Source organism: Ursus arctos, unplaced genomic scaffold (assembly GCF_023065955.2).
Source record: "Ursus arctos isolate Adak ecotype North America unplaced genomic scaffold, UrsArc2.0 scaffold_28, whole genome shotgun sequence".
NCBI lineage: Eukaryota > Metazoa > Chordata > Mammalia > Carnivora > Ursidae > Ursus > Ursus arctos.
The window spans coordinates 31,734,875-31,759,463 of NW_026622963.1; the positions used below are offsets into that span (position 1 = coordinate 31,734,875).

The 24,589-nt window shown below is 46.4% G+C and overlaps 1 protein-coding gene across 2 annotated transcripts in view; it reads right to left on the reverse strand.

The window, feature by feature from the left end:
• Positions 1-24,589, reverse strand: part of NTRK3 (neurotrophic receptor tyrosine kinase 3) — a 384,278-nt gene that overhangs the window by 46,529 nt on the left and 313,160 nt on the right. For both annotated transcript variants that reach the window (XM_026510431.4, XM_057303718.1), the window contains exons 14-15: positions 19,282-19,454; positions 15,999-16,242 (exon numbers count right to left, since the gene is read on the reverse strand). In XM_026510431.4, coding sequence (XP_026366216.1) covers positions 15,999-16,242; positions 19,282-19,454 — 417 coding nt within the window. The remainder of the gene's footprint in view (positions 1-15,998; positions 16,243-19,281; positions 19,455-24,589) is intronic.

Consider the following 24,589-nt stretch of genomic DNA (forward strand, 5'->3'; position numbering starts at 1 on the left):
GAAATATATACTTGACACAGTTCCTTGCACACACATAATCATGGCTCTTAATGAGTTTCCCGCTTTATACCTATCTAAGCACTTTCTATTACCGAGTGGACGCAGGATTTCAGAATTGGGGAAAAAGCAAAACTTTGAGGTCATCTACTGTAACCTCATGATCAACGCATGTGTTTCCATCACATCTCTAAAATGTGGTCATTTAGATTTCCTGGAAAATCCCCAGGGATGAAGAACCCCTTCCATTTTCACATGATACAGGTAAGTGCCTGGGGCGCTGCGCTTCACCGCCCTAGAACTTTCTAGCCCTGCCACACCTGCGGGGAAGGGAACACATTACCACGCCCATTTACCAGACCAAAATGATGGAGGACAATTCCCCAGAGCATCTCTGAATGGGAAGAAACCTGGTTTTGTGATTTCTGCTTGCCCCGAACTACCGTGCCCTGGAGCTCCATCCCAGGCCAGTCATTCACCAAGACGTGTACGTGCCTCCTTGTTTATTTCACTTAACAGACATTTGCAGAGAGCCTACCATATATCAGACACAGAGTTATGGGATTGGAGAAATAAGGCCTGGATCCTGCCATTTCAGAAATCCCGAGCTACTAGGAACAAGTAGGTGTTGACAGATTTTCCCGAGAATACATTTTTCATAATAAAAATGCAAAACAAAACAAAAAAAAATCACTTCCTGCAACATATTTAGAGGTACCAGGGCAGCATTCCTCATCTCCGATGACCATCTCCCCTGCTCCCGGCATCTCTACCCTACTCTTCAGTTTCACCCAATCTGTGTTATATTTTTGGGATTCTGCTTGGTCCAGTTCACCTTGCTGGTGCTGGTTTTACTACCACCCTGGAGACTCTGGACTCCTTGAATTAAGGTCTCCTTGCTTTCTGAATCACCCCCAGTGTTTGCTTCCTCTTCCGTAAATATCTTTGCCACAAATCGAACTAGAAAAAAAATCACGGAACTGGCTTATTATAGGTTCACATTTCTAACTCTAAAGTCTACCTAACCTCATAGAGACCATACTGTACCAGCACACTATTTAAAGCTTCTATTCAAAAATGACCTCATTGTCCTTAAAAAACCTTACCTATGAATCAGAGCACTGAACCCGACTCTGCCCTACCCTAATTTTTTGTGTAATCTCAAGAATATTAATTAATCTCTCTGAGCCTCAGTTTACCGGTCTGTAAGTAGGAATGATAATTCTGGCCCAACTGACCTCCAAGTACTTTGATGATGATCAGAGAGAAGCCCGGAATCTGAGATGGGACACCAATATTCTTACCTCAACTCTCGCACTAAATAGATGCATGAACTTGAGTGACACCTGCTCTCTCTCTGGGGTTCAGTGTCCCCATCTGTTAAATAAGTGGGTTTGACAAGATGATCTCCAAGTTTATTTCTAGCCAGGATTTCATAAATTTGCCAGCATAGATTGCTTGCCCAAATTTTACCCAGGAATTTATCAAGGACTCTCATGAAATACTTATGAACAAAGAGGTTAATGTGTGGAGAAGAAGAGTCCAAATGGCTGAAGTCATAACCATAGAAGGTCTATATTCAAAGAATGCTGATAATTGGATCAGCTGCTTGGGAGCAAGACTCCAGCAGCAAACCCCAGTCTGGAGATATTCAATGTTCCCCAAAATTAAAAATATGCTTAAAGTAATTGCTGGTACATTGATAAATGTTGCAGGTGGCACAGAGCTGGGAGGAAAAGCTATATCTAGACAACAAAGAAATCTTGGCAGAGTGGAAATAGATCTACCAAGAACAGCATAAGGTCTTTTAAAAAAAATCAAAAAACACACCAGCAACAACAACAAAAACATTTAAGGGAGGAGTGAGAAAAAGCAAGTAGAAGATAATTTAGGATATTGGGATTCTGGTCTCATCTATGTGAACTTGGGCATCTAAACCTAAGTTAGTCCCAGTAATTCAGGCCCACCTGGCAAAGTCCTCCCTCTGTACACAATCCTTCCACACAGATGCATTCAATAAACACACACCTACGTCTTATTAGATTCCCTCCAACTCTGAGAAGCTAAGGTTTGAGCATTACTAAAGGAGTCCAGTAGAAGCCTTGAATTGAGAGCACTGATTGGGATGGGTATGCCAGGATTGGGACAATATGACACAAGTACCGCTAATTCCCTTTCCTATGCCCATGGTAGACATCAGCAATTAATCCCACGTTCTTTTTCACTGACTCTAGAGGCAACCACCAACTTCTTTTTATCATTCTATGCTGAGCAACCACTATCAGCCAATCAGAACTGTACCTGAGATCTACTTGCCATTCCTGCAGAATATACTACTTGGTATCAAGGCAATTAGATTTGCAAGAAACAAGTCCTATTTTAGGTATAAAGGAAATCTAGCAACATGGCAAGCACTGGGGACTCTAACAGTAAAGTGACTCCTCTCTATTTAGAAATGAAGACTATAAGACGGTCTCTTTAAGATTAGCATAAGATGGATGAAAACAAGAATATATGCCCAAGGGCATCTGAAACAGCTTCAGTGCCTCCAGGCTATCATGACTCAATTGTACCCTGATTGATGAAAATGAAAAAAAAAATGTCTTTGAGAAGGGGCATTGGCTGGTCACAGAGACCTGGAAAGGGAGTAGACATGGAATCGGATGGTGGCAATGTTTATCCCTTCCTGGCTTCGGTCGGGGGAGTGGGGTGGATTTGGGCAGAAGACTTGGAGTATTTCTGAACCTGCTGGAAAGCCAAGGAGTCTCTGTTGTCAGATGGATGTGGGTTTATCAGTCTTTCTTAGCTGGATGCTACTGACAATTTGATTCATCTGACTTTCTTGCTCTGACTTCCTCTTTAAGCAACCTTCTCAATAATGATCAGGCTTCCCACACAGACTGGCTTACTGGGAGTCAATGCTTTGATCATATAGCCTTTGAATAATCTGGCCCCCTGTGTGCATTAATAAATTGTCCTTCGGGTGCTAACTGCAGTCTCGTGGGTGTTTTAATTACTGTGAGACATCCCCTCTGGCCTCTTCCCTGATAAGCAGATGTTTGGGCCTTTGGTAGGGAATCAGATCCAGATGTATCTACCCAGAGTCCCCACACACTGATTATTGGTGTATGGCAAGGGGGACTTACAAGGATCCATTTAAAATGGATTAAATGCTTAGGCCATTATTCCTTACCCATTATAAACATTTGACATAGGATTATATATATTTTTAATTAAGCACTTTTCTTAAGCAGTGTCATAAAAACAGAGTAGGTTCCTTGCTTTCAAAGCAATTTAGGGTGTGGAGTACTATAGGATATGCATGTACCCAAATAAGTCAAGGACATGAATAAATAAGGAAATACAAAGATCAGGAAACTGGGGGTTGACAACCACTGGCTAAGAAAATGATCGACTTCAAGAACAAACGGGACCACAAATCAAAGGTCCATCCTGGCTGTAGAGGCCAAAGAACATGACTCAGTGGGGAAAAGGTAGCCATGGTTGTCATGGTGATTGGCAGAGTGGGAGAGATGGCATACTGACCACCCCTGCCAACCAAATTTGGGACGTTGATGAACTTGACTCATTTTTTTCCCCCAGAGTGTGCATGGTCATTTACTAAGCAGACTATACTGGTAGTACTGGGTGGTAACAGTGGTGATGGCGGCCAACACTCCAACAGCTCTTGTCTAGCCATTATCTCTTGTCATGCATGATAGCGAGAAGTGACCATCATGCTGCTTATGACAAGAGAGAGAAGGGAGGGAGGAGCAGGCTTAAAACAGCCTCATATAGAGCTATATATATTGCCTATATATTTCTATTTATATCTTATCTATATCTCTCTCTATAGATATTGTTCATATCCCCAAGCCCTAGTTCACACGACCCCAAGATCTTCTCTTGGGGCAACAAGGGATGGCACACACTTAGGAGGCCTGGAGAACAGGCTCTAATTCTGAAGACCTTTGTCAACCGTAGAATTCATGGTCTACAGTTATCAAAAGTTAGCTCCTAATTGGAGCTACCAATTCTACAATGGGAAGCTCTTCCCTTGACCAACTAGATGCTTTCTCTTTCCTCCTGGGCTCCCAACAGACAAACCCAAATGTCTAAACCAGTCTCAAAAGAGTAAGTGGCTTTGCTTCTTTTTTCTCGGAGTTCTCTCCAGGCTCTCCTCCCCTCTGATTTTAGTATCCAGCACCAAAAATCATCCTAGGAAATACCTTGGCTTGTAATTCAAAATTATTTAAAATTTCTTATATATAATTTCTACCTTATTCACTTACATAGAACAATAATTACCATCTATTGAGTGCCTAATAGGAACCAGGCAATTTGCATACATTATCTCTCTCTCTCTCTCTCTCTCTCTGTTTCAGGTGAGGATCTAAGGCTTGGAAAATTTAAGAAAATTTCCTAAGGTCACATAGCTCAGAAGCAGAAGCTCAGGATTCAAAGGCATATCTATGTACTTGACTCCAGAATTAGCACGTACTCAGCCCACTTTCTCTTGGGCTCTCCCCCACCCCCACCTCAACTTTGTCCTGTGGGATGAGCTAGGCCTGAACATAAAAACAACCAGGAGTAAAAACTGTGTTTAAAATTCTAAATTTCTGATGCTATATTGACCCATCCTCTGCCTCTTCTTCTTCCTCCTCTTCCTCCCCCTCCTCCTCCCCTTCCTCTCCCTCCTCCTCCTGTTTAGACACAAACAGTTCACAAAGTCTTGGGTTTTGAGGATTAGGAGAAAAACACAATTCCCTACCAGGAGGAAGTCAAGGGAACACACTGTTCTCTTTACATGCAAATATCTTAATTACAGCTGGTAAAGAAGATATTTGTATGGAAATTTATGTATCTTTATATGTTATGTATTCAGTTTGCTTCAGAAAAAAAAAGGGGGGGAGTGTTTTAGACTTCAGGAACCCAAACAGGGTCTGTTAAAATACAGGCCAGTGTCAGGTGATAAAGGCAAAGCTAGCCCATCCTCCAGAGGAGCGGAGAGGAGGGGAAGGAACCCACACCTGGTTCACTAGCCCTCCTAATACAGCCTCTGCGTCTGGTTCCTTCAGGACGAGCTCCAGTGTGAAGACGCCTGAAGGGCTCAGGATTTTCTGATGGGGCACCTCCCTGTCTTATTTTCCAGTACCTGTCCCTGTGGAGGTTAAGCCTGAGGACGACAGCACCAGTCCCATACCTCACACCACCATCACGGATGGAAGAAAACAACCAGATTGCAGAATCACAAGGAGATGAAACCAAGTTTAGGAGAAAGCACCAGGAGCTGCACTCAGGAAAACGATGCTATTTTTTGGCAGGGCAAGGGAAGGAGAAACGGATATGCCACGGATTCCTCACCAGTCAAGATACACCCATTGAACAAAATACACCCCACGATCTATGAAAAGGCCATAATTGGTTTCAGTGAGCTGCTTAGCATCTTCCCGGTATTATGATATCTGTTTTGTAGTATAAACCATGTTTATCTCCACCGAGAATAGAGGACAAAAGTGACTTACCTTACAGCAGGTGGAATTCTGGCTAGACATAATTGAGAACGTCCCACTTCTAAAGGGTGTTACAAATTAGAAAGAAAAAGAAATCTCTCACTGATAATGACTTCCCTTTACCACATCTGGAAGGAATGGGGGGGGTCGTCTGTGGAATCCCGGGAGGTGCACCAGGGTAGTGTGAGCAAACCATCTGTCTGGGGTGGTTTTGATGCTGGTTCTGCAGGGGGGCCACAGGGGTGAAAGAGACGACATTCAAGGCTCCTTCCAGCTTCATGTTTCTTAAAAATGGAATGATTTGGCATTTGTTCATCTGTTTCTAACACTCGAGGGAGACACACTGGGCTTGGTGGCCTAAAAGATGCATTTGTAAAATATCCATCTTGACCCACAGTTTTACCATGAAGGCTTTTTCAAGGTTATGACCCAACACTGAAAAAGCTTTGAGTGCCCCAGGTCCCAGCCTTTAGCTGACCTTCCCAGGCGCGGCTGATTCAGATGGTTACTCTTCCATACTCCACGGCTACCACAGGGCACAAGGCCTCACTGCCTCATGCCATAGCGCTCCCGATTTCCTGCAGTCCGTCCTACTTGCCACTGCCTGATGACTTGTCCTCACACACAGCCTCACTTACACTAAAACAGATGACACGCAGTCCATGACTGCCCATCGGCACCCATGTCAGAACAGCCGGCCTTTCCAGACCCATCCTTCCTTTCCAGACATTTCCTTCTGCACATCTTCCATGCGTCGCCAGTTTCAGCCCATTGAGGGACACGCTGTTCCAGATCACCCTCCTGGTTTGCCTGCCTCCAAGCTCCCTCCACGCCTTGGCTCACGCTCACCCCTCTGACAAGAATGCCTTCCTTAAATTCAATCCTCTGACTACCCACGCACTCCTTAAGACCCAAGTCATCCCTCTGATTAAATGGGCTTTTGAAACTGGTAACCCTTTTGTATGATTTTCTTCCCTCTAGCCTGTGGGGGAGTTACACATTTCCATCCTGCTTTATATTCCCTATGAAATTTTAATTTCCTTGGAAACAGAGATTGCATTCTATTCATCCTCACATGTAGTTGGGGAATTAAACTGAATTCCGTCCCCAACACAGGGACCTTCTCAATGGCTAGGGGTTGTGGCACAAGGGGGAAGAAACTAGCCTGGACGAAGTCCAGCAGATGTTCAAAGTGGATTCCCCGTCCTCGGGTGTAAGATTCTAACACTGACTTTGCTGTTGAGAAGTCTCATGGTCTCAAAAACATCACCAAGCCATTCTGAGCCTCACCCAGAAAATGGAGGCTGATAACCCCTGGCAGCTTACTTCTCTGCAGGGTCTCAGAAGACCTTCTTCCTTCCAGGCAGAACATTAAGAGGCTGGTGTGCAAACGCAGAGTCCCACAATCAGCATGTGTGAAATGAGCATTTCTCTCTCAGCTGGTTTGGGTGGAAGGGCTTACGTGGTCAACTGATGAGCCACAGAGAAGCAGCTACTCTTTCAAATCCAGCTACTCATTCACTGATTCCCTGCTGCTACCATTCTTCTTCTTCATGTCACTATTATGTGTAGCTGGAACAGGTAAGATCTGCCCTAAATCTTGATGGGGGAGCCTACTGAAGGGGTCCCACTGCTCAGCCCTGCAGGGCATGGAAACCCCTCCAGAAAGTGCTGCGAGAGCCCCATGGCTGGGAGAAGGCCAGAGGTAGCAGAATGCCATTGTTCCATTGTGTTTCCACTTCAACTGAGGCAGTTTGTGTTTATCTATCTATCTATCTATCTATCTATCTATCTATCTATCATCTATCTATCATCCATCTACCTATCAATCTTCTAAGGGCCATCTGAAGAAAAGATTTTACTGCTATTAAAAAAAATGTGTTAGAAAACTATGCATCTAATCCAACCTTCTAAGTTGAGAGTCAAGAATAATGATCTAAAGTCAATATCACCAAAGTAAGTGAGTGGCCGAGCCCCAGAATCCAGCCCTTGAAGCCCCATCCAGGAAAAGGATCAGTGAAGCCATCAGCATATCTAAAGACAAAACTGTGGGATACCCATCAAACCCCCAACCTTCCGTGCAGCGAGAGAAAACAATGCTATTGGTGTGGCCAGCACCTGTGAAGAGATGAGAAGCCTCAAGACAATGATGAGGAAAGACAGGAAGTGCCTACATTACATATGGGAAACTCAGGTCCACAGCAAGGAAGGTATTAATTCCATGTCAATGGTCATGGCAGGGACTAAACCTAGGCTTTCTGCCTCTGGTCCTGCATTCTAGCTACCATGAGTCATAGATTGCCAAGACCCCATAGCAAACACAGGACAGTATCCCTCAGCACTAACATTCCTACGCCCCTGTGGGTTGATGCCCCAAATAACTTTTTCACCTCATTGCTGGAGTCCCATTGTTTGCACCTCAACGTCCTGATCATCATGTCCTCTCCAAGTCATCTATACAGCAGATTGCTGGACTGTTCCATGGCTCAAAACACCAGATCCCACCCTAGATTAACGTCTGAACTTGGTAGATTGCTATAGTTGCAGGTGGATGTCCACAGCACTACCAGCGTGTTGGAATGAAGTATAATACAGTCTAGGAAGTTTGGAGGTCCGGAAGTGCTGAGATGGATAGAAGAATCCAGGTAATTCCCATCACTGAAAAAATATCACTGAAAGAAAATCTGCCTAGCCATTCTTATGCCCATCAGGCTGATTTTTGCCCCCAATTACCCTAAGTATCTCAAACAGGAAGAAGAGGGAAGAGAAGAAAGCAAATTTCAATCACTAAAGTAGATCCAGATATTGTGGAGAGAGACTATTTCAAAACTGGAGGTTGTTCCCTTGTCTCATCAGGAGGGGGAAAGGGGGCTGGGATATTGACCAGCTATGGTCCGGGGCAAAGCAATAATAGAGACTGTTTGAGAGGACGTTGGCTTTATTCTTGTACCTTCAGCCCTAGCTCCCTTCTATTCTAAAGAAGCCAAGCCTCTGGCTCAGTTATCATTACCCCTAGAACTTAGTCCCATCGAATGTAACATCTACAGGAGACCATAAAACCAGGATCCAAATCCCAGATTTGACAGATGAAAGTGAAGTCTCTAACTGGACACAGAGTTGGCATGGAGACAGAGATATCCTAAACAGCAGTCCTGTCCCTCAACAGATTTGGGATTCCAAAATGTCTGATGTTTTTTGGATAATTAGTGTGCAAATCCATTGGCTTTAATCAAGGAAACAAGGTTGTAATACCTATAATTAGCCTAAATCTATTCTCCATACCTTCCTCCGGGTTCATTCCTTCTGCAGCTTTCTGCAGCTTGATGGGTCTTAGCATTTAAGTTGTTTTTCAGAATTCACTCAAGATGTGGGTATTGTGGCTCCAAGTCCCACAGCAGCCATTCTGGCAACTAAGGCTCTGAGCATGCGCAGATGTCTACCTGTGGCCATGTCCCTCCGCCAGCATGGGGCACCCTCTCCCACAGCGGAAGAAAAGAACGCACACACAGTTTAGGGACGGGAACCTGAGGAGTCTCAAGCCTTCTTCCCTTAGCCTCCAAATCTAAGCTCTAGTCCTCTCTGCTTACTCTCTAAAGACAGAGACCAATGACTGCACAGCTTCGAAGGATTCCTTTAAGACTCCGGAGTTAAAAGTACTCATCAAATAGGGTTCCTCAGGAGCTTCTTATAGCCCACTTACCCTTCTTCCAGACACAGGGAATTCTGGAGCTCTGGGGCCTCTGAAAGGTGAATGAAGGGTTGCCCTGGGGCAAAGGGGACCAAAGGAGAGACTATAATAGGGTTGTGGATGGATGTCCTCACCCCGGCTTCAACCGTAAAAGTCCTACTGCCTTTAAGGAACAATGTGGCTAAGTGCAATGTGGTATTCTGGAGTGGATCTGGGGACATTAAAAAGAATACTAGTGGGAAAATCAGTACGATCCAAACAAGGTCTAGTTTCATGAACAATTTGTACTGATGTTAATTTTTTTTTAGCTTTGACAAAGTTACCATGGCCAACAGTAGGGAGAACTGGGTGAAGTGCATATGACAACTCTCTTCACTATCTCTGCAACTTTTCTGGAAATCTAAAATTACTCCAAATGAAAACAAATTTATAAAAAATAAGAGACAGGACCATCCCATTCTTTAGGAATGGAATATAAACCTCTCCCCATTGTTCTCCTCCAGATAAATAGGAATACAGGTAACAAATTATTAGGATATCCAACAAATAGCAAGAGAACGATTAGGCCCAGTAACTGGGCACTGGCCACTGGACAGCCTGCACGAAACCCTCTACCTTCTGATAGTCAGAATCACTTTTTCCTACCATGGTGACTGGGTCTACTAAGGAAAACCTAATGGCTGAAACCCGAGGGACAAGTCTGGCTAAGCCCTCTCCAAACTGGTCAGCATCTCTCAAGGACCAGTATACCCAGCTACTAATCCTCTCCCAGGCAGTTAAGCAGGGGGTCAGGTCTCCCTACTCTTGGCCTTGGAGGAAAGAATTTAAGATTCAGGGTGGCTGGCAGCCACTTGCCCAGGTGGGGATGAATAGAATTTAGCACTGTTCCAGATTACCTGTTAGAGTAATAATCGGAGAGCTCTCCAGCCTGAATCCCACCCATTGGGAGGAACAACTTTTCTGATTGTTGGGGGCTAGCATTCAGGCCACACTCTTTCTCCCTTTTGATGGGCATCTGCCTGTCTACAGAGAACGGAGAGGAGCCGCAAGAGTTCTGCCCCAGTAGGGCAAGGCTTGCAATATTCGCAGGCTGCCATGACTGGGCAGAAAGTCTAGTCTGGGAATTCAGTATGAGGGAGCTCACTGTAGCTGCCCAGCAAGGCCACCATCTGCAACTGTTCTAACACTATACACATACACATTATAATCTCCATCTGTCTGGGTTCTCTGTCTCCAAGGGCTCAGAACTCAGAATCTGAGTAGGGAAGAGGGGTTCCAGTTACTGCATGAGCCTCCCAAAACCCCAACAAAGAGCAAGGGGTATTGGTGGGTCCACGTAATCCTGAAAGTCAGTTAGCTTAAATCATCATCACTAGCTTTTAAAGATAAAAGTCAATTACAAGTTATTTCATAGCTCTGGCTCTCCTCAACGCACTGCCAGCTACTTGGTTTCCATCTAAGGACCTCTCCACTTGAGACCAAAACCGAATTAATTAGTCAACAAAACTTTGAGAACGTATTTTCTTTCCTATTAACTTGGACTCCCTTTGATTTAGAACATTCCCTCTTTCCCCACCCAATCAATTGAATTTGTTTTCTTGTCAGCATGCCTTTTATGCTTTCCAGGGGAATGAACAAAAGCGCCAAGATGGTAGGTGGGGCCAAGCTCCCCCATTGCTTACACATGTCATGTGACACCAGGACGTTGGAAGCAGAGGATGAAAGGGGCATCTCAGGATAATCATCTCCATCTTCAGGATGGGAATAGCAGTACAAAGTAAGGATATCTTGTCCTAACTTTCCTGATAAATCATCAGACATGGGATGATATGCCATGGAATGTTGGAAGAGAAAGGAGTTTTTCTTCACCCATAATGTGGCAGAGGCTACCAGGTGCTCACTACAATCCATGTTCTTCTCTTCTACCTGAGGACACAGCTACACTCCACTTCTCAGCCTCCTTTACAAATGCTGAGACCATGCATGTGTTTGGGTTCTTGCCATGAGAAGTGAGTGACAGGCCCCACTTTCAGGTCAGGGCCATTAAAACCATGCATTCCTTCATGCCCATTTCCTCTCCCAGCTGTGGAATGGGGATGGATGCCTAGGTTGACCAAGGACACCACACAAAGAAGAGGGTAGAGCTCCATCACCCAGAATGACTGCATGGAGGAGGGGCTATTTCTCCAACAAGTTCACCTGCTCATACTGTTATATGACCTAGAAATAGGCTTCTATTTGTGTTGGAACCACTATATATATATTTTTGCATCTACTTGCGATAGCAGGTGGCCTACCTTAACTAATGCACTTAGGTAAGCCTTACTCAAAATGCCCATTTTGGAATTGGGAAGACATTTGTATTTTAGCTCCAATTATAGTCACAGTAACTAATATTTATTTAACATTTATCATCTTAAGGGCTTTATATTTATTAACTCTTAATCCTCATAGTAAATGCATATGATAGTGACTAGTAGCCCCATTTTACAGTTGAGGGCACTGAAAGGTTAAATAACTTGCCCAAGGTCATACAGCTGGGGATTATAGAAACCGAGAAGCAAACCCAGATAACATGGGTCAAAGAGATGACACTTGTCATCACTGCCATGGGGTCACCATGACATCCATAAAATCAAATACTCTACCAGTCAAATCAGTTTATTCTAAATTATTCCCACATCCTAAGGGTTACTGTTGTCATTCTCACCAGGGTTTTTTAGGCACCCTGATCTGGAATCTCCAGCTTAGAACCCAGCAATTTTTTCAGCTGCCAGACCTTCCCCAGACGTGTATGCCTGGATTTTGGCATACCTTCTCTCCTATCTCCTGGACACTTGGGCTCTATGCCTTACCAAGACTTGACTCTGGCTTCGAGTCATCCTTGACTAAGACCACCACTCACCTGCCTCCTCCAGATATTGTCCCCAGATACTGATTCTGCTTGCTGAGATAACGGATTCCCCACAACACCTGCGAAGACTCACCTCACTTAGGTGGGCATCTGCTTGTTCGGGCTCCTCTTGGTCTGGTCTAATCTACTTCTTGCCTAACTCTGACTTTGTTCATTCATTGCTATTTTTATGGGCATCTACGATGCTAGGCACTGTGTTAGGCACAGAGGATACAGGGTGAACTGGAAGACACACTCCTGGTCCGCCGGGCGTGGAAGATCAGAGCACGGGGCCCTCTGATCCTGTTCTTCCCATACCTCAGCGTATGGCCTCCCCCTCAAATAAACCCCAACCTCCTCCTTGTCAGGACTCTCAAAATGTCTTTGATTCCAGATTTGACCTCTAATTTCTTAGTGTTGTCTGATGTTCTGAGAAAGGTATAATGGTACCAAAAATCCACACTTGTCCAAGCCAGTTGAAAAGCAAGCTCAGAAGTGCCAAGTGAGTGACCCACAGGAGGAAAAGGTATCTGTCATCGGGCATAGTCTTAAGAAGAGAGAACAAAGGGCCTTGGCACTCTAGTGAAGAGATGTTTGTTTTCTCTTTCTAAATATGTAACAGGAAATTAGGCAGTTCACCTTTGTAAATCGTTTGCATATCACTCGTACATGAGACAGATGGCACCTCTTTGTTAGGAGAAATTAAAAATTAAGAAAGAAAGACTATAAGGAAGAGCTTATCCTCATCTCTCTCCTTGCTCCTATATACACACCCTGGATTCTGCACTGGGCAGAATGCACTCATGAGTGCTCACACACACACGCACACACACACACACACACAGAGGCCCGGATTACCTGCATTGAACTGAATTAAGCACAGGAACTCACAAACTCCTGGGCTCTACAGAGCTCAGGAACCCACAGTAGCAAATCCGTCCCGGATGTCAGCTTGCAGAGAGCATCCGTCAGTGCTCCCGCTCTACGATAAATCACTGCATCCCCCAGAGCCTCAGCTGGTGTACCAAACAAAAAAATGTTTCATAAATCACCTGAACATGAACCCAGCTGTAAGATCATGAGGACCATATAAACACTGACCAGAAGAACAGCCAAGTGCTGACGACCCAGTCTTTCTATTTAAGTTGAAACCCTGGGAAGGAAAGTTTCTGGAGGTGGTCAACTTAAAGACCCTATTCCTTTGGGGCAGCTGCACGATCCCAGTTTATCTTCCAGTGATCAGCAGGTCCTTCTCTCTGACCCAAGAATGACATCTGGAAATCAGATTATCCCTGTGGTTCTTCCTGCCTTGGGTATGAAGGGAACAATAGTTTACCCAGTAAGCAATGTATTCCAGGCTCTTTACACAAAGTAACTTGCTTAACATCAAAATAACTCCGCCAAGAGACTATGTTTGTCCTCATTTTTTAAATGGGAAACCTAAAGAGAGGGTAGGGGAAGTGTGTTGGGGTCCCAAGTCTGCTAATGGTGGTGTTCGGTAAGACTAGGTCCCAGTGCAGAATGTCTTTGTCACTCTGATGTCTTCCAATGTGGGTAACAAGACTTTGGAGTTCATGACTGATGTGACCTCTGGTAATGGCCACTTCTGCCTTTTTTTTTGCAGAGGGTGAGGGAGGGGGAGCTGCACATACATTAGGACATTGCGAGCAACTAAACACGAAGATATGATACATACCACTCTTGGAATATGGAAAGCATAATATCTACCCACCATCAGTGGGATATGCAGTTTCCCCATAGTGCACTGTTTTTACTACAGTAGCTCTTTTTTATTTCATATTCCTTGGGACCAAAGACACACATTTTCAAGCCAGCTGGCCTCTGCTTACACCTGGCTTAGAACTCATGAAAAAGGAAATGCAGATACGTGAAGAGTGGACGTTTTCCACCTCACCCTCCCTTCCTCAATTTCCAATCAGCCCTGCTACCCACCGAAATGAGATGGATTCACCCGCTTGCTGCTCTCCCAGGAGTAAAGAGCATCGGTTCCCAGTTGTTACAGGAAGGGCAAAGCAGCATCATCCGATAACTGATAGATGTGATTTTCTGACTCTTTTGAATCAGAATCAAGAAATATGAAGGGCACTCCTTGAAGTGAGTTTGAAAGCTGCGTGTGCACACATTGTGGTCAGATATTATTTCCCGAGACCGTGGTAAAGCCAGTTGAGAATGGATTGGCATAATCACACATCTGCCTCCCACAGAAAAACGACGATCCCTCCCTTGCTTTTATCAACACCAACAGAAATCTGAGCTCAGCCAGACGGGCCAGCAAACCCCGTTACAGAGAGCACAAAGGCAATTAAATGGTGCCAACTGAAGCTAGCCTCAAGAAATCCACGGCCCACAGGCCCTGAGGAACCACACCAACGCCTCTCTCGGAAATGAGTGAAAAAATTAGTCTAGATGCTAAAGAAAGACTCTGTTCTGATGTTTCCTGGCAGGTCTGCCCTGGCCATCCGTCTACAGCTGCTGCTGCATTGTGCTCCCTTTTCCGTATCTGGGATTGTTGGACAGGGTGGGTGGCTGGTGCGGACATGCTCCCTTCCCTGCTGTTTGGTCTGCTTGGCCTCATATTCTCTCATGATGATGTATCATCTGCTATCCTTTGCTTGTACCACGCACAAATCACTTTCTAGCCACAAAGGGCATTTCTCAAATATTTCATTTTTCTTCAGGCTATGGCTAAAATGAAGTGTCTCGAGTGACCAGTTCTAATGCCTGGGCAATGTTGTTTAGGCAAAGCTGTCAGGAGCATCCAGATAGAACAGAGCACATGTCAACCCCAAACTCCCAGCCTCATAGTCCACCGTGCTTAGGCCAACAGGACAATCATATCTGGGCTCTTTGACTCACAATATGATCATTCATTCCCTACAAAGAAGACAAAACCAATGGCTACCATGCCTCTTGATCTCCAGAACTTTGTCCCACCCTCTTCTTATACCACTTACCCGAACTCTTCACCCATTCAATGTCCCTGAAGTAAATATGACATAGTTCTTGGGGCATGTGCCTTCCAATTAGTTTGTAAAGGTTATCCCATCTCTGCATCTCAGGCTACTCCCATATTTCCCTCTTTGGGGGTAAATGACACTCATGCCCACTTGTCTTTTCCCTGGCAATAATAACACTGTCAAAACCACTCAATAATCCACTGGAAGGGGTTTCCCAAAGACCAAGGGAACAAATAATACTGGGAGCAAAATAAGATACTTCTTAACATAAAGCAGACCACTGTATAGAAATAAAATTGAATGTGATGCCTCCTATCACAATCGGAAAGGTTTTTCTAAGGCCAACCTGCAACTCTCTCCAAAGTTGGCAACAATAACATGCTCTCTTGCTTCATCTTTCCTAAATCATTCGGGTGATTTTGCTCAGCAGGACATTAATGATTTTTGCTACTTTACTGTGGGTTCTGACTTCTCATCAAGATCTACCTTTGAAGACAAGATAAGCCTGCACAGTCACCAGATAATTGCAGAGAATAAAATGTGTCGTGGGTAAGGCTGGATCAGGGACTGAGTTGGAAGGTGTTGAAATGTAGCACCAAGTTGAGCTTGACTATGTGTGCTTTTGGGCATACACATACATGTATGAGTTTTTGCATGAAGAATGAATATTGATGTATGTAAGAACACAATGCATATGTCATTGCAATGTAAGAATACTGTCAAGTTGAACGTCCAAGAGGAAGGAAGACATGAGCTAGCGAGAGAATAATAAACAGGGGAGTGGCCAAAGGATAACCAGCACGTGTATGTCTGGGCACAGGTGCATACGTGTGTTCTCCAGAGTGACAGGGTTAATGGACAATGACAAAGACATGTGAGCAAGGTGTTAGCTCTGATGCTGAGTCCTGCAGCCGGAAAAGCCACCTTACCCTGTAGTAGTCGGTGCTGTAGACATCTCTGGACATGCCGAAGTCCCCGATCTTCACCAGCAGATTGGCTCCAACCAGGCAGTTCCTGGTGGCCAGGTCCCGGTGTACGAAGTGCTGGGAGGCCAGGTACACCATGCCTGAGGCGATCTGACTGGCGATGTGGAGCATTTGGGAGAGCCCCAGCTCGCCTTTCGCCTGGCGTGGTTGCCCATCCACAAGGATCATAGCATCTGGCCCATGGGCCCTGTGAGGGGTGGGGAAGAAGACAGGGGACAGGACAGAGAGAATTCAGGAGATCAAGGGGAACAGCCTTCTTGATTCCCTGTTCTCTGGAATATACCACAGAAAGGAATAAAATCTCTCTTAGCCTACTTCTTGCCTATTTCTATCTCTCCAACATTACATTATGTAAGCGTGCATGTGAGTACAACACTATAACCAGATTCCCAAGGAAGATGATGCAGACATACTCTAATGGATCATGAAATAAAGCTACCCTTTTAAATATCTTAATGCTATCCAGGAGTTTCCCCAGCTCTAGATATCTCCTACAGAATCGTTAATAAAACAATTAATTCTTCCAGAGCCCTTACTGTTACAAGCCCTGCTCTAAAGATCTCAAATCTATTAATTCACTTAGTCCTTCCACTCCAATTTTGAGTTAAAGAAACTGAAGGTCAAAATGATCAAATCACCTGTCAAAGTCACAGGAGTGCCACAATGGCCATATGGGTAATCCGGAGTCCGACTGAAACCAGACGTGTGTCTCTGGAGAGCTTTAAACTTTAAGGAGCATCATCAATGGTGCTGAACAGATTCCTGGGCCCCGCCCCCTATGATTCTGATTGGCTGGATGGAGCTCGATCATTTGCATTTCTGGCAAGCTCCCGGTGCTGATGCTGTGGGTGGACAGTCCACACTGTGGGTAGCAGGAACCTTGAGTTCACATTCCTACCCTGTCCACCACACTGCCTAGGGCTGGATAACTTTTGTTAGTGGCAGGGCCGGATGGAGACACCCTTCAGGTCTGGGAAGCCGAGGCCTGGGAAGGCCCAGTTCCCCCTCCATCCCAAATCAAGGCCCCGGATTTGTTATCCTAACACCTTACCTTGTCATATCGGTCACTTTTAGTATTCACTCTTTTCTCCAGAGAGCCCAATGAGCCATAACCACACCCAGAGCCCTTATTTATGAAGTTGTGGACCAAGGAGCCCTGGTGTACAGCGAGGCCTCAGCCTGTTTTACTGCTTCTCCAATTTCCACTGAAAGGAGTCGTTAAATATGAACACATTCATTTTATTGTCTCCTGTGGGTTCTGCCTACTTCTCCCCTCTGAAGGAGAGCTCCTGCATCAGCCCGCAGGAAAGGAGCATCAGTAGGCAAGCCTGCGCTCTGGTCGACCAGGAGAGGACGCTGCAGCCTGCCCCTAAAAGCCACCAACGGGATTCTCTACTCTTTTCCTCCCTCTTCCCTTATATTGGGCAGGGCAGTGGTACACAGAGGCACCCAGGAGCTCTCTGCAGCCCTGCCTGGGGCACTTGGGGCTAAAGGCACTGCTGATCAATGGCATGGGCCTGGTGGGAAACAGAGCACCATCCCTCGGACCATCCCAGGGGGATGCAAGCACAGCATAAAGATCTTGAAAATACTGAGAAAAGGCATTGCCTATATTAGTAACTATCCTGTTTCACAGTCCTGATAAAATACTAACTGTAGTAATTTAATAGTAGTTATCATCGACTGGATACCCAGCTACGTGGAAAACTCATTTAGGTATCATACAAACATAATCACTTAGTACTCATAGTAGGAATCCTGTGGAGCAGTTATTATGAGTCTTGTTTTCTAGGAAAGAGAATTAAGGTTTAATAACTTGCTCCAGGTAACATCACTAAGACGTGACAAACTCAGGATGTGAACCCAAGTCTGTCTGATGATAAGGACCAAGTTCTTCAAGAAAGGAATAAATTTCATTGTGGAAATCTGAGTTCGGGAGGTTCAATACATCCTACAGATATTTTCCATTCCTCTGGGGCCATTTTTGGAACCCACCTCATAAGAAGAGTTCATTAACTGCTACCAGCCCTTTCCAGGCTCCCTCAAAACCACAGCATGCTAGTGAATGTCTCACTCGAAGGCAATGCTCTCAAGTTTTGGTGAATGTGCTAGCGTGTTCCACTGCCTACATGTGAACTCTGAAAATGTCATTATCAGCCATGGGATGCACTGGAATTCAAAAGTTGGCAAAGACTGAACCCTAAGTGTCAAGGGCCTGATTTTTCCACCTGCTTCCTGGGACCCTGAATTCCACACACTCTCACACACAGCTGCCCCCTCTACATCTGGGCAGATGTGGAAGGCAGAGAAGTGTTAACTCTGCTCTAGTGGTGAGAAGCTGTCTTCCCTGGGGAAGCCTGTCTGCCCCCTTGCCCTGCAACTCCATCTAGAACTTCTGGCTCTTACCAGTTCCATCAAAAGCATCTCAAAACCCAGATGATCTTGAGCCAGGTTTGGGGAAAGCCTCTTACAACAACTCTAATCTCTCTAGAACAGTGCTACCCAATTGAACTTTTTATTGATGGAAATATTCTATACTGTACTGCCCAATATTGTAGCCACTAGCCCCAGGGGATTGCTGAGTGCTTGAAATGTGGCTAGTGCAACTGAGGAACTGAGTTTTTTAATTTTATTTAAGTCATGTAAATTTAAATTCAAATATCCATAGGTAGCTACAGCACTGGACAGCATGGTTATAAATTTACCCAAGGAAACTCTGCTCTTCTTTTCAACCATCTCTGTCTCCTGATGAACTTGTAACCTTGTACTTTCTAATTCATCATTTAAAAAAGTCTCCAGTAAGGAGGTTTCTAGCAGGGGTGTAAGGTATTAGCCCCACTTTGCAACACTGAGAAACGTAAGGCACCACGTGAGAAAACAATTCAGATCATCAAGAAAAAAGGTGGCTCTAGAGTCTTAGAGTTGAGTTATAAGCTGGCAAGCCCTCCGGGCTCCTTCCTCAGACTCTTCCAGACCCTGCTCTTGTGGTCAGGAAGGAGACACTCGCTTATCATAGCATCCTCAATGTTTCCCCCTGGAAATCAGTGACAAGGGCCTGAAGCTTGCAGCTCAGGAACTGATATGAAAGATAGAAAGGTTGCTTCTCATTTCTAATCCCCAGGCTCACGGGTTCAGAGGGGCCGTGTGACGTCTGGCTCCAGGGGAATGGCAGGGGCTCGGGGGGGGGCGAGAGGGGCTAGGACAGAGGGCAGCATTCCTTGCTTACCTAAGGAACTTGTTCAGGTCTCCGTGCTTCATGTACTCAAAGACCATGATGAGCGGGTCCCCATCCCCACACACCCCGTAGAACTTGACAATGTGCTCGTGCTGCAGGTTGGTGAGGAGCTCAGCCTCCCTCTGGAAATCCTTCCGGGCAGCCAGGGTGGGATCCTTCAGGGCCTAGAAACAATGCAGGGCATGGGTTTTAGCAACCAGAGGACAAGTGCCTGTTTCCCTCCTGGGAAGAAACCTGCCCATGAAAAGCACTGCTGCTTCCCAAGCAATCAGATTTTAATCAGGGTTTAAAGACCATGAGGTGACATCACAACAGCCAGGCCAGATTCCTTCTTTCCTCAGCCTGTTCATCCTTGCAGAAACAGAAGCCAGCTTTCTGACCCCCACCTCCCATCCATGGGCCAGTGATCTCAATGCATGTTCACCTCAGAGCCCTTTGCTCCCTGAGAGTTCGTGAGAATGGCAAGGGAGGGGGCTGTGCAGGTGGAAAGCCTGACCAAGGTTCCTTCCCCTAAGTTTTCCTTGAAGAAATGGTCCCACAGCTAAAAATACCAGTGGAAAAACCACCCCGTTGCTTTAACTTTGTAAATTAGCCTATGCCCAGAGCCTACCAGAAATCAGGCATAATAAAACCTCCTTGCTGTTTCTATTCCTTGATTTTAGATTGTGAAGGAGTATATATTTGCAGAGAAACATCAATATGTTGGCTTCTAGAAGGTGCCTGCGTCCTCCTAGTCGGAAGCTGAAGGAAGCACTGGGGGGTGAGTGGGACTGCAGCTATGGGAATGGCAGTCAATGGGCAGCAGCCTTAGGGTCCCCCAGAACCAGGATGGGGTCAAGTCCTCCAAAGTCCCAGGGCGGGATGGGCAGCTGGGCAGCTCAAGATCACTAAAATGCCACAGCATAGCCCCTGTGGGGTGGGAGAGCCCAGGGTGAGTGGGAGGCACCGGGGCCAGGAAGACAAATGGAAGAGAGGGGTGTCAGATGTGAGTGTGGCCGCTCCAGCACTAGAAGGGGACAATGAGGCCGAAGTAGAAGACTCTGAAGGAGTCTGAGGGACCATGGACAGGGCCCTGCCATGGGGATGCAGCTGTGCAGGCCAGAAGGAGGATGAACCATAAAAGGTTGGGGGGGGGGGCTCCCTTCCTGCAGGAGGCTCAGCCTGGGCAGGTGTGCACACACATGTCAGGCTTCCCTCCCTTCCCCACGAGGTCAGAAAGCAAACAGGGCCAAACAGACACTCGTTTCCACCAACACAGTTTTGTAACCTCACCAGACACAACACGGGGCAATGAGGGAGTGAGTGTGGAGCTTGCATGCTGTTTTCAGATTAGTGAGAATCTAGACAGGCGTGAGATTGGTTTGCATCCTCTCTGCCAAGCGTCTGGCCTCTTTGGTGATATAGGCCGACCGACCTCCCCTATAGATCATGTTGCTCCCGAAAGGCCTCGCAAGCCAGGGGTCTTTCTGATGCCTCGGCCATGCCCATTAGCTGAAATCCACAGGGCTGACAGCCCTGCAGGGATGTGCGTATGCAAAAATCCTATCTAGTGGGGCCTGTCAGACCTCCATCAGTCACTAGCACACATGAGAGATGATGTGCTTTGAGCACTAACAGGACCCTAAATATCACCAGCTTCCTTCTACCCGCACATTGCTGGAGTTGGAGAAACTGAGGCCCAGCCCCGTGTGGGAGTCAGTACGCATTCACACATCTCAGATGACAGAAGTGTAGAGTTAAACCGGACCTCCACCATCTCTGGGACCCCAGAGTTCAGTGGCAATGCCTCTACGGCCATGGTCTCTTAGCCAGAGATCAAACCCACTCTGACTTCGACTGGCACCCCCTTTCATTCTTCTCAAACTTTGTAGCTTTCACCAAAAACCTATTTGATGAAATGATTCTACCATCGACAGAAATGCCGGGATTTATCTCATGCAGCTTTCCCACATGACAGGTGAGGAAACCGAGGTCCAGAATGGGGAAGTGACTTACCAAAGACCATGCAAGAAGCCGTAGCTTGAATCTGGAGCCTGGGGACAATTTCCTGGCCAACACGCCTGCTTGAATTAATTTACCAGATGAACTGGCCACTAGGCATGTCCCCAAGGGAATGGGGGGCACAGACGTTCAATGGTGTGGGAGGGCGGAGGAGAGGGCCGGGTAAGGGCCTTCTGGCAGAGCGGCCAGGCCCAGCGAGGATGCCGGGCAGGTAGGGCCGATTAAGCCCAGAAGGGAGGTGGGCGGTCCAGCCCATTGCTAACTTTGCCCACTCTGATCTCACGGGCTCTGCACTTCGACTCGGGCTGCCTTCTCAGGGAAGAAGACATACCACTGTGTCCACATCCATCCAGAACGGCATTTGCAAAGGCTTCTTGCTCTGCGTGGAAGGCGGCAGAGTCACAGTGAGAGGGGTCCTCTCTGCGACCCAGCTCCTGAGCTGTGTGGCCTGGGCCGTGGGTAGAGGGTGACTGACGGTGATTTATTTATTTTCACGAAGAATGGGTGGGGAGAGAGGAGCCCAGCATGGGTGGGATGGAAGACTACAACGATTTATGGGAATGCTGGATTTATGAGAGGGAAAAGTAGATCAAATTTGGGGCCAGCCAAATGGCCTCTCTCCATCTCTGTAAATCATTCTCTCGCACCGTCTGGACGCCAATGGCAGTCATGGGATTTTTTCCGTTCTCAGCTCTCAAGCAGTGCCAACCAGCGTCCCCAAGCCTGGCGCTCCACACTGCCAGGCACACAGGGGTTCCTCATTTGGGAGATGGGCCACAAAGCAACTGCTGTCCCCCAGTCCCTCCACAGCCCTTGTCCACTGCCAGTTCTTTCTGCCTTCGCACTGGGTTTTCCAGCTCCTGGCTCCAAACTGAAGTTCCTATATAATTGGCAAGGGGTCAGGTGTGGCATCTGGGGGCCAGGGCTGCAGGTGGCCCCAATTCCCAGGGATTGATGCAACTGGGACAGAGATGACAGGAGGAGACTAATGAGGGGAAAATCAGCTCAGAGGCTCTCCTGTTCTTCTCAGCAGCGTCCACGCTCAACCCCTTCTTCGGGGCTGGGAAACTTCAAAGCGGATCGCCAGTCAGGGGCACCAGTGAGCACCAGGGGCGGAACTGGGGCTCACCACGGCTGCCAACTGCTGTTGCAGGGAGACAGGTCTCGCCAGAGGGTCTCTGAAGCCAAGCAGGCTCCCCTAGGTCCTTTGAGCAGTATCCATAGAACAGAGAGATCTGGAATTTGCCCCCACCTCATCTCCTTTCTTTTCCACCAAAGTCTGAGGACATTGCACCTTCTGACCTTCCCCTCCACGTGCATCAGATCTCATGTCTGCCCCAGCCCTGGTCAGATAGGAGGGAAACAGTCCAGATGGCACAAATATTCAAATTTCTTGGGGCGCCTGGGTGGCTCAGCACCCCACTCTTGATTTCGGCTCAGGTCATGATCTCAGGGTGGTGAGATCGAATCCCACAATGGGCTCTGCGCTGAGCATGAGCCTACTTAAGATTCTCCCCCTCCCTCTCCCTCTGCCCCTCCCCTTCTCTCTCTCTCTCTCTCATCTCAAAAAAAGTTTCAGTGTTTGGTTTCAGATTTCATTAGTATACCAAAACCCATTTAATGTGTGCAGAGATACACACAATCCTAAATATTCGCACTTTTAAATATTCAAGCACGCACACATGCATGTCAATCTATGCTTTTTAAGTATAAAAATCATCTCTCTCCTTTTCTCTCAAAGTCCACTGTCACTTCTCCTTGTTGACACTCCCAAACGATTTTATGAGATGAAGCTGGCTAAGTTATCACAAGCACAGGTGCCCTGCTCTCATCGGCTTCCTGGCTTACAACTGGCCACTGGTTTCCAGGTGTTTTTAGGATAAAATCCAAACCCCTTCACACAGTCATGGGCTCTAAATGTCGGGTCTCTCCATCTCTCTCTGCCTCCCTTCCTCCCATGCCCTTCCTCTCCTTCACTCATTACACTTTGGTCTCATTGGTCTTTCTGTCCTTGGTACCCACCAAGCTTTTACCTGCTGCAGGCCCTTTGCACACGTGTTCTTTCGGCCAGAAAAAACTCTCCACTAAGTTATATCCACAGGGATATAATTAACTGCTACTGAACGTCCTGACTGAAACCTGTTATGCCCTGAATACTCACTGCTAGTTGGATAACCAGACAGAGACTTCTATCCCAGAGGGGAGCTTGCCAAGGGTCAGCTGTGATTGTTTCCCAAAATCATTTATGATCCATCTGTTAATGTCATTGCTTAATGTAATGAAACATCACAGAAACCAATGAAATATGAGTACTAAAAGTTGGCTGGTTTTCTTTTCTTTTCTTTTTTCTTTAAAGATCTGAGTAATTTTGGGGACATCTTGGTGGCTCACTCGGTTAAGCATCCGATTCTTGATTTCAGCTCAGGTCATGATCTTGCGGTCATGGAATGAAGCCCTAAACTGGACTCTGTGCTCAGCAGGGAGTTTGCTTAAGATCTCCCTGTCCCTGGGGCGCCTGGGTGGCACAGCGGTTAAGCGTCTGCCTTCGGCTCAGGGCGTGATCCCGGCGTTACAGGATCGAGCCCCACATCAGGCTCCTCCGCTATAAGCCTGCTTCTTCCTCTCCCACTCCCCCTGCTTGTGTTCCCTCTCTCACTGGCTATCTCTATCTCTGTCAAATAAATAAATAAAATCTTTTAAAAAAAAAAAAAGATCTCCCTGTCCCTCTCCCTCTGCCCCTCCCCCACCCTCTGTGCTCCCACTCTCGTGCTCTCTCTCAAAAAAATAATTAATCTTTATCTTTTTAAATATGTCTTTAAAATTTATTTGACAGAGGGAGCAAGAGAGCACAAGCAGGGTGGGGGGGCGGAGTGCAGCAGAAGAAGAGGGAGAAGCAGGCTCCCCTCTGAGCAGGGAGCCTGACTTGGGGCTCGATCCCAGGACCCCAGGATCATGACCTGAGCCAAAGGCAGATGCTTACTGACTGAGCCACCCAGGCGTCCCGAGTTGCCTGTTTTTATGGAACCTAAGGTGAAGACTTTAGAAAGACCTGCTAAAGGTCAGTGGTTAAAAAGTGTTAAGAATAAGGGGAAAATCTATTTAAGAAATTGGGAAAATACTAAAAATCTGAGATTCTGCACTCAGATTGTTTCACAAATGTTTTAAATGCCTGTTGCAATGCAAACTAACTGAAACTGGAAATCATGAACACCCAAAACAGGAACAAAACAACTCTCCAAACGGAAAGGAACTCAAGAGGTGTAGTTCAGACGTACTGGAAGAAATAGGGTAGACCCAA